Raw genomic sequence first — 10,900 nt, forward strand, 5'->3', positions numbered from 1 at the left:
TGGCCAAACGTCACCTAGCAACAAAGATCTGTCCTCCTCTTTCTTGGTGCATCGGCAGTCTATTGCTCAGGCTGGCTAGCACACGCAACGGTTTTTTTCGCGCGTGCCACTGCTATTGCTGCAGGCCGAAAAGACTCGTATTACTGCTCTCTCAGTGAAATTATTTTTAAAAATAATGCGGTCATCAACATCGAGAGTGAATACACGTCTCTTCTCGCTTATTACCTATCAGGTGAATTAAGGCTCTTTTGTTTTAAAACTGTGATTACAAGAGACTGCTGTAAGGAAAAACTTGCCCAGTAAAAAGCATGACGACGTCCGCTCCTCTATAAAACGCCCACCGCGCTTCGACATATGTCCGCAGGGCCTCCAGAGTGTGCTCGGCGATCATTTCATACCCGTACATTTTTACGAACGGCTCCTGTCCCCACTGTAGCCAGAGGGAAAAAAGGCAGTTGTTACTACGGCAGTTGTCACCTGATCATGTAGTAAATAGCTGACAAAGCAAATATTTTTTTATGTGAAGTGCTCCTTTCTAATTTTAAGCATTCCCAATCTTCTACCTATTCGTAAATACGGCATGTTTTAGGCCTTTCATGTTTGCGGCGTTCTTAACGATGTTTTTTGTGTGTTCCTACCATTGATTGATTGATTGATTGATTGATTGATTGATTGATTGATTGATTGATTGATTGATTGATTGATTGATTGATTGATTGATTGATTGATTGATTGATTGATTGATTGATTGATTGATTGATTGATTGATTGATTGATTGATTGATTGATTGTGAGGTTTAACGCAACGACGCTACAAGGGCGATGAGGTACGTAGTGGAGGGGTCCCGACTAATTCTAATTTTGATCCCCGGAAGTCTTTAACATGTGCCCAAATCTCGAACACTCGGGCGTTTTATATTTTCAAACCCGTGTACTTGGGCTGAGCACCACAACGCCTTAGCCACTGAGCCACCGCGGCGGGTCGCCTTTGAAAGTGATACTTTTCTTTGATAATGCATCTACCTTAAGCAAATAGGCGTTCATCGGGCACGTAGTGTAGACCGATTATATTTCTATAGCGTTATAGCGTTATAGTGTTATAACGTTGATGCCATTGCATAAATTTGGCGAGCACATCGCCAGAAGACTTCACACAGTGAATGTAGCAGTAGTAATAAAAAATAAAACCGCATAGCCATTTCTGCACCGACTGTTCATATAATTGTCATCACTGGGCGACTGACTCCCGACCGCAGCAATGAGCCACCGGACATAAAATATCATTTTTGTTCGCAATGACACACTTTTCTGTAACGCCCAAGCTCTGTAAGGCGGGGTTTTGAACATTCATTCTTAAAAGTATCAAAAATGGTGCGAAGCACCTTTTCAAGCCAACCATAATTTATGATGTTCATGGGAATATCGAATTTTTTTGTTTGTTTCTGTGTGCATGCGCGGGTGTCTGTACGTGCCCACTCGTTACCTGCTTTCAATTCCGTCGAAACACTACAATTTCTAACTAATTTTTCTGGGTCGGCTACACAAAATGCTAAACAAGAAAAACGCCTGCGAAAGCTTAAAAATGACCATCAAAGTATTTGCTGACACCCATCAATCTTTTCACGTGACAGCAGAGACATCTGCACTTTATTGTTTTAACTCAACTTCTGATGGAAACGTCCAATAAACAAAAGATAGTGGTGTACGTACCGTAGCTCGCTGAACTCCAACGAGCCTGGGAATTATTCGGGGGTATTCAACGCTCAGATACCGAAGTTTTACCTTGAGAAAAAAAATTACACATTTGTGAACATCCCACCACAGGGCACTTTAGGCGTTTTGTCAATTTCGCTGTTTTGTTCTGTTGGCTAGTTTAACTTTTCCAGCGTCCCCCTCATGATTGGTTTTTGATGTTTTTTCGAGCTCCCATAATTATAACTATTCAGAAGTGCAAAACTGCACAAAGCTCCCATCCTCCGATACTATTGGCATTTCCATTAGAAGTCAAAACCTTGGTAGATGACGTCTGCCTAGCATCCTTAAAAAAAGAGACCCTCACGACCAAATTTATTTATTTATTTATTTATTTATTTATTTATTTATTTATTTATTTTCGTTACCTCAAAGGCCCCATGGAGAAGGGGCATTACATGAGGGGTGGGTAAGGCATACACACAGAAAAAGAAACATTAGTACAGTAAAGAAAAGAAAAATTACAAAGCATCAGTTTCAAAGCAATGTACAAGTTGTAGAATTTAAAGATAACATAGCACCAGGGTCGATATAGCACAGTTTCAAATAAACTAGAATGAAGTCATGGCAAGCAGTTTTAATTTGACTAGTTCAGGGTCACTTGTTCGTACAACATTGTCAGGCAGATTATTCCACAGTTTTGCACAGGTTATAAAAAATGAGTTAGCGAGTGTGGTGGTTCTAGGGCGGGAATATGATAGCTGAATTGAATTATTACTGCGGCAAGAAGTTTGTGGGCGAGGGGTGATGTATTTACAGGGTGAGAGGGAATTATAGTATCTATGAAATAGGCCATTTTGGCGAGTTTACGGCGGTGACTAAGGGGAGGAAGGTTGGCGCGTTGTTTTAATTCTGTGACACTTGTGAATGAAGAGAACTCAGAACATGTAAACCTAACGGCGCGATCTTGAATGGCTTCCAGTTTGTCGATGAAGTAAGTTTGGTAGGGGTCCCAGATTGCTGCAGTGAAGCTATGTTCATTCCAAAGAGGATCATGTCCCAATTACAATCCTATAAAACATTGCACACACTCTAAAAAATTAGGCCTAATCAAGAAAAGATACCTGAAAAGCAGCAACTTATCAGTCGCTTTCTGGTTATCCCCCTAATACGGCACCGCAACATATTTGTGTCAGTTGCGGCTGCCAAAAAAAATCACCTTCAACAAACACGAATGGGCTATTGTAGTGACGGATTCTGCTGTTTTATCATGCCGCAATAATGCCAGCACTAAAATTTTACGCTCATTACCTTGTGTTTCGGCATTCCTCTTATTACATCACTGCCGACGTTGCTTATCGCGATAACTGAACGTCTGTAAACATAATGACCTAGTTTTGTGAAAATCAACGTCCACCACTCCCTGAAAGATATACAGAGAGTTATTCAAAGGCTTGCGTTCTGCTGCTCCTTGAACTAACTCTTCGCTTCTCCTATGCTCTATTGCCGCAAAAGTATGAGTATGTTTTGTGTTGTATCGGCGACAGGAGGCGCACCGTGCTTTATTGAATCCATCACGCATGCCCCTTATTGTCTCCGGCCGTCACACGGAAACTGCCCAAACGATCATGCATTATTGCTCTTCGTGACCGACATTCTGCGCCCGTTCCAGAAACCATCGCATTGGTGTTTAAAAGACGCCCTCCGAACAAGTGCTGCGACAGAATCCGCCAAGTGGGACCACGCCCGCCATGTTGCTTTACTGCTTCTTCTCGGCCAGTTATTTTGTGACTCGAGTATTCCAGCGCAAGTGAGCTCAAATAAAGGTCGTTTTCACGTTTATCTCATCTGTCTTAGTGACAATTTATAGTGACCTAAGGTAGAATACGATGCACCAAGAATACTTGAGAAGTAATTACGTGACCTTTTCGGTTCATGTTTCCGGGTATATATTGTAAGTCCGTGTAAAAATTTCAAATCCTAAATGGAAAACAAACTCACAGCATTGATTTATGTTACAAGGTACGTCACTAACTCCTCGAATGATCTGAAGCCTTTGTAGTGTGCATAAAAACTCGTAACCGCCTGTGGCAGGAAATGTTCGTACATTTTTGCAGCCGCCCTTTCCACAGGGGCGATTTCCCGTGCAAGCCGGGTGAACTTCCCAAGCGTTGTAGTCCCACACAAGGGCCGAGCGCCAGGCCAGGAACTCGCTTGTACCTATCTTAGCGGTAGGTGCCTGGCGCCACCAAGGCGCACGAATGCACATGGTGACTTCCACAGCCACGGTGGACGCTGAACTCGCAACCGCCTCTGGAAGGACAGGCCGCCAGATTCTTTCACCCCCGGCAATGCGATGTTGTAGAAGGCTGGGCCTCGCCAGATGGACAAGGGTGAGGGGACTTCCGCAAGGGCACATATTGTAAATACGTGTATAAATTTCAAGTCCTAAATGGAGAACAAACTTACAGCATTGATGTATGTTACAAGGTACTTCACTAACTCCTCGAATGTTGTGAAGCCTTTGTTGTGTTCATAATCTGATATCACGAACAAATCCGGCCGAAACAGTCCAGGTAGCTCAGCTCTTGCCTCTGAAAGATAAATCGCAAGTGAATATTATTTCGTGACAAATCCTTTATAAAAACTTACCAACCTCCGCATGGTCTTGTAGACCTTGAAAATCTGAAACTAACGGAAGAGTATAAGTACTGGACTCGGTATTTGCGAAAATAACTGGCTTCTCCGGAAAATAACAAACCGCGTTTCTTACTCGTGAGCTTGGGATCAAATTCTGCGTTTTGAACTTTGTAGATCCTGTGAGCCACCTGCCCAGATTGAGACCTTTCACCTTCCAAAATTGGCTTTATGCTATAAGAATGGTTAATGAGTCCCTCCTACAGTGTAAAAACAAGCAATCGTCACTTAATTTACTATATACACTGAGATAGCACTTCGCTGATCTAAATAGTTGGCCCAATTACCATTATGATTCCGTGCACTGTCTCCTCAAGAACAAGAGAAGCCAAGGTGGTTTCATCTTCGAAAAGATTCTCTTCAAGAAGAGCAGAATTCACCTGCAATATTCAACGAAACAACCTTTAACCATCACTATCGTCGTATGAACTTAATTCTACTAAAATTTGTGTTTCATATTTCACTACTAGTATAAACAGAAGATATAACTGCCGGACAGGAACAAACGCTGGCCTAATCTCAGCGCTGCTGCAAAACCTCCGTTTCATATTTCCAGTTTTCAATGCCTACGTTGTTTGCAACGCGTCTTGCAGTACACAGCAAACAGCATCGGGATGTTCCCGTCTGCACGTCACAATTGCAAGACCTACGTATGCGGCCACGTACTTCTGTGTAATTTAGTGCGTTACACATAATCACTCACTCTTTTTAAACAGTACGGTACTACGTTGCCCAAATAGTTTCTGCGTAGTCTATGACTACGACTCTAGAACCATCTTGTGGGAATTATAGCAGTTTAAAATAATTGCACAGCGAATAGGATATGTTTACTGATACGTTATAAACAACAATTCAGTGGCGGTATTTTTTGCCAGGGAGCCTTCACTCGTTTTAGTCTACTATAGATAGCAAGCACTCCCAATAACTTTAGCTGATGGTGGTGACGTAAACAGTAAGAGGGTTAAAAAGCCGTAATTCAGATACTATGCTTAAAATATAGAAAATTGATGAAGTCAATGCAAGCCTAGAAAATCAGAACAAGTGCTGAGAGTGATGGAGAATTTTTGAAGCATGACTTGTGCTCTAAAATGGCGATAGCAAATTAAATACCACAAAAGCCTTTGCTTTGCAAAAGTCTATTTTGTTTAAAGAGAACGGGACCAGAAATCTGAGATGAGTGTGCGCCAGCAGAATGACGTTGAGTGTGTACCGAAGCTAAATGACAGAACGAGATGCATAGGCCTTGAAGATTATTGATGTATACGGCCCAGAGGACGCTTGCCCAAGTCTGAAATGTCCTGACCCAACACAACAAGACAACTGTGTTTATAAACTTTTGAAAGAGGGAGATTCGATGCTCTCATCCGAATGAAGTTGCCAGCAGCAGAAGAAAGGCCCCGTTGGCTCTCTGCGGAGTCTTCAGAGGCTTTAATAGCAACAGCAGAAATATAGTTGCACAACGGAAAGACAGATTTGGTTCATGTACAGTCATAACTTTGTAAGGGGGGCCCACGTCGGTGACGGGAGAAACGAGATAGTCAGCACCCGGGACAGGCGCACATGAGAATGAAGTGACGTAGTTCGTGGTTTCAGAAGTTTCAGCACAGCCAGTTAGGATGATGAAGTAACGTAGTTTGTGGTTTTGGTAGCTTCAGCACAGCCACTTAGGGGGACATGGTCAGTAAGAAAATAAAGTTCAGTTGTCATAAGGGCATGTGTCGAATACGGTGACCAAGAGAGGGACTTCATGTTCACCAATTCAACATGAGTGGTGCAGATCCCGCCTACAGTATACGCGTTCCGCCGTACACATGCACACACATAATATATTATAATAAAATATAATATAGTATAGTATAATATAATGTAATATAATACAATACAATATAACCAAACATTATAACACAAGATACTATAATGTGTGTGTGCGCGCGTGCATGTGCGTCTGCGTGCGCTTGCGCGCGTGTGCATGAGGGTGCACGTGCTTGTGTCGCGTGTGCGTGTGCGTGTGAACGTGTGCTTGTGTATGTGTGTTTGCATGTGTGTGTTTATGTGTGTATCTGTTTGTGTGTGTGCGTGCGGGTGCACGTGCGTGTATTTGTGTGTGTGTGTTTGTGCGTGTGTGTTTGTGTGTTGGTGCATGTGTTTGTGTGTGCTGTGGGTGTTGTGCGTGCGCGTGTGCGTGTGTGTGTTCATGTGTGTGTGTTTGTGCGCGTGCGTGTGTGTGCGTGTGTGTTTATGTGTGTGTGTTTGTGTGTGTGCGCGTGTTTGTGTGTGTTTGTGCGTGTGTGTGAGTGTGCGCATGCGTGCGTGCGTGTGCGCGCGCGCGTGTGTGTGTGTGTGTGTGTGTGTGTGTGTGTGCTTGCGTGCGTGCGTGCGTGCGTGCGTGCGTGCGTGCGTGCGTGCGTGCGTGCGTGCGTGCGCGCGTAATTTTTCCCTTCACACTTCGGCAGAACGCAACGTAGATTCAAAGTGCAGTCTCCGAGCCCTTCAAAGAGCGTATCGGTGGCAATACCAACTTACCGTCCGCACCACTCGTTTGTCGTCTTCGAAAGTGTGAAAAACTACCGTATCATGCAGAACACTTGCTTTCTGGAGGCGTACGAGGTTCCCGTCGCCTAAATGAACCACCCTGTCATCGTTCTCGCTTCTTGCTTCAAGCAGCCGAGGATACACTGTCGCTTCCGGCTCATCTGAAATGTCGGAACGCTTTCATTTAAAGAGAGTCTCTATGTTACCATATCTCAGACACTGCTTAATATAGCAAAATTTTCATCGCACTTATCTATTTGCAGGTACGTAATAGCATGACAAATTATAAATCAAGAGAAGGGGGTTGGGTAAGTGTTACCTCCCATTAGCCACCACACTTTTGCGAGGTTAGCACCCCTTGCGCTTCGAAACGCAACCAAACACACGCACTTTCTCTCTCTCACTCCCTTGCGCTCTCTTAGCGGAGAAGATGAAACAGACAACAGTGTAGCTAACGCAACCCTGACATTAGGCATTCATCTGCGCTCCTAAGGCCTTTTTCACGCATTCTCAAGAGTGACAAAATATACTTCTCCGCGCATCTTCACTACTAACTAAAACTTCCAACGTGGTGCTTACACCCGGGTGCATAAAGCATACATTCTGAAAGGCACCAGCTAGCAATGACCAGAAAAACTGCTTTGAGGTCGGCCGCCTATGCTCGTTCTCGCTTTGTTCTTTTTTTTTTTGCTTTTGGAAGAACATTCAACGGTGTCTAGAATGGCAAGAGCGTATACATTCAGGAGTCCTAGTCTAAAGACTACGTTATGTATTGCAGGATTTATAAGGTGCTTTATAGCCGAAATTAAAGTGGCGAACAACTCACTGTGTTTTTGATTGATTGATTGTAGGGTTTAACGCACCGACGCAACGCAGGCGATGAGGCGCGCTGTAGTGGAGGGCTCCGGATTAATTTTGACCACCTGAGGATCTTTAACGTGCGCCGAAATCTCGTACACATGGTCATTTTTGCTTTTCGCCTCCATCAGAAAAACGGCCGCCGCGACCGGGAATCGAACCCGCGACCTCGTGCTCAGTAGCGCAACGCCTTAGCCACTGAGCCACCACGGCGGGTCACTGTGTTTTTCCTTCAAGTGTGCGCCGGTCAGCACAAAAAGAACTGTAAAGCACGCAACACTTAGGCGTTGCATCGTGTCGTCTGTGCCCAATTGTATTCACCTCGCTCTATTCTGGAAAAATCAACCTAGCCATGACCTTAACAGACTTATGCTTTGCAGCTTTATAACATTTCCCGCAAAGCAGAATTTGACATTACAGCTCTCAGAACTGCATTGATCTAAGCAAATGGAGATGGTACCTTCGGTTCACTTCGCGAGAATATTGCATGAATACATCCTTAGTCTGCACTTCGCGAGAATATAATTAAATGTTGTATGAATACGTCCTCAGTCTGCACTTCGCGAGAATATAAGGAAGTCTTGTATGAATACGTCCTTAGCCGAGCTCCTTTGAAGGTCCGGCAAGCAAAATCATTTCAAAAACAACAATGCGAGGACTACGTGAAGGGACGTTAGACCCGAGGACTGCACTTTATTAGTAGGTTACGGCATTACGAGGCGTCTTGACGTAGCAAGAAGCCAAGCTGTGAGCGGTCTGACATAAATGCATAATGGCACGGAACCATAAAACCGCCGGGAGAGTTTGATGTGCATGTATATAGTCTACGCACATGTGCATATGTGCGTGCGTGTGGGTGTGTGTGGGTGTGTGTGCGTGTAGCGAATGAGAATTGAAAATTAAGGGCTCGTTGAACACAGAACGGAAAGACAGAAGTCGGAATTCCAATGAAGGCACCACGGAAGTAATTCATGTAGTTTTTGTGTTAAAGTGCGTCTATACTTTTAATGAACGAAAGTGAGGAAAACATGCTCCCAGGGTGGGACCCGCACTCGCTATCTTCAGAATACGCGCATCATGCCATACCAATTAAGCCACCAGGGAGACTGTGCCTCCCGCCACTTATTTCGGTATTATTTTAATGTAATTGTATCCTACACTATGGGGTGATAGCAGCTGCAGCGCCGCTCCAACGACTCAATGTGAAAGGAACCTTCTTTTTAAGTTCCGGGCCGCGATTCGAGCGTCGACAACGAGTCGAGGGCGGTCAACATGCGGGTGACAGTGACACACCAATTCCTCGTAATCGCATATGTCACTGTCGACCGCATATTATTTTAATCTTGGTTCCAGATTGGCCTGACAATGTTTTTGCTGTTCGTGCACATCAATTTAATGTATAAAATTGACAGCTGGGGCGTGTGGGGCCCATATGAATGCCCAAGCTGGGGAAAAACTTTGTCGGCAATGTTTAGCCAAGCAGTTTTTGTCGGCTGTTAGACATTGGTAATAGTTTCTGACAAGGTTGTATTGTCCCCGGGGTATTTTCGGCTTCCATGTGAAACAAATTTTACTAGGGACGCAGCTTGACGCTATCCCCTCAAACATTCGAAGGACATAGCCCCTGAACATACCTCTTTAGCTGCAGTAGACACTTGCCTCCAACTTCGCACCTAAGAACCGAGCGTAATCCCATTTCTATTATACCATGGCATGACTCAAGGCTCCAGTTTAGACCCAACCATTTTCAATATTCTCTCTATAAGAAAGCCACCCACTAAAAAACTTTCCTTTTTAATCACCGCATTCTCATAAATGCCGGCGATATCTCCATTTAAACGTTTCACAGCACGCTGAGATTCTCATTAGCGCACATCCCAAAATGGTTCGGACATTTCAGCGGGTTTCTGAAGCAGCTTGGCCAGAAATAAATTGGTAAACGACTTACTGTTTTCTTCCTTTGAATGTGCACATGTTAGCGAAACAAGAAGCGCAAGATACCCAAAATTCCATCGTTGCATCGTGTCTTCTCTACCCAGCTGTATTAGCTCCCCTCTACTAAAGAAATGGCCTGCTCGGCCGATAACCGACGTTTAGTGAACACTTATGCTATGAACCTCAATACCATTTCCCGCAGAACAAACTGCAATGACCACGCGACATCGCAGATCTCGAGAGCATATATGTAGATGCTATTTCTGGGAAGTTTGTGAAATGTTAAAATATTTTCTACAGAAAAGTTACTCAAAAGGTTCCCGACTTGAGTGAATCTCCGTAGCGGTCAAGGAAAAAACATAAGGCCCGAGCCCTTCAGTATGTTGAGAGGCCAGGTCATAAAAAGGCGTCTTTGACGTGACAAAAAGCCCACCTATACGAGTAGACAGCACAGACGATATATGGGCATTGATCTACGGGTGCTGACAGAATACATATATATATCTCTTTAAGGGCTAAGTACACCATGTTTATTCTGCCACGCTTTCGTCATTCTTAGTCATTTTATTACGTGCTCTTGCGGTTCCTCTAGTCACAGTTTCTCGCAGCTTCGTCCACTACACTAGGCCACGACTGCGGACGTAAAACGTCATGAGGTGTCAGTCTGGAGGCCGGCATATCTCATCTACATACGATGCCGAAGATATCACTCTTCGGCCAGTTCAACACGATTGAAATTATTGCGGCAACTTGGCAAGTTTTCCAGCAGTGCGCGCACTGGGAGAAAGACTGGCTTTTTGACTTCTGGACGGAATTTGGGGATAGGTTTGCGGTCGTGTCGTTTCCGGCAGCCAGTCACAAATAACGTGTTGTAATTTCGTTCTCTATACGCGGACGCACACCACCTTCCTGAGCTCTTGCGAGTTTCGTGAGTTTGAGTTTCTGTGTAGTTAACTTCTGGAGGTGTGGACCACTTCTGATGGCTCTTTGGGGATGAGACTCCAATGTGGGGCGTCCATAAGTATTAGGAATGGGAAATGGGGTAAAAGCACTCGACGACTGGCTCCCACGAACTAACTTGTAAGGCTGGTGAACTTCGCCGTAATATACGTAGAAGCGAGCATTGTTTTGCATTTTAGCTACCGAGAGTGTTCCTGGACACCCCGAAGAGTAACGTGCTGCCCCA

At 44.4% G+C, this 10,900-nt stretch overlaps 1 protein-coding gene across 1 annotated transcript in view; it reads right to left on the minus strand.

Annotated features, from left to right (window-relative positions):
• LOC144172462 (venom metalloproteinase antarease-like TtrivMP_A) overlaps positions 1–9,921 on the minus strand; it is a 29,622-nt gene extending 19,701 nt beyond the window's left edge. Inside the window, exons 1-8 of the mRNA XM_077701165.1 lie at positions 9,728–9,921; positions 6,913–7,082; positions 4,677–4,769; positions 4,466–4,589; positions 4,345–4,383; positions 4,162–4,286; positions 1,711–1,782; positions 297–430 (exon numbers count right to left, since the gene is read on the minus strand). Coding sequence (XP_077557291.1) covers positions 297–430; positions 1,711–1,782; positions 4,162–4,286; positions 4,345–4,383; positions 4,466–4,589; positions 4,677–4,769; positions 6,913–7,082; positions 9,728–9,800 — 830 coding nt within the window. The 5' untranslated portion in view covers positions 9,801–9,921. The remainder of the gene's footprint in view (positions 1–296; positions 431–1,710; positions 1,783–4,161; positions 4,287–4,344; positions 4,384–4,465; positions 4,590–4,676; positions 4,770–6,912; positions 7,083–9,727) is intronic.
• Between the last annotated feature and the right edge of the window lie 979 nt (positions 9,922–10,900).

Source organism: Haemaphysalis longicornis, unplaced genomic scaffold (genome assembly GCF_048455015.1).
Source record: "Haemaphysalis longicornis isolate Haplotype H1 unplaced genomic scaffold, Haemaphysalis longicornis Haplotype H1 scaffold_214, whole genome shotgun sequence".
NCBI classification, from domain to species: domain Eukaryota; kingdom Metazoa; phylum Arthropoda; class Arachnida; order Ixodida; family Ixodidae; genus Haemaphysalis; species Haemaphysalis longicornis.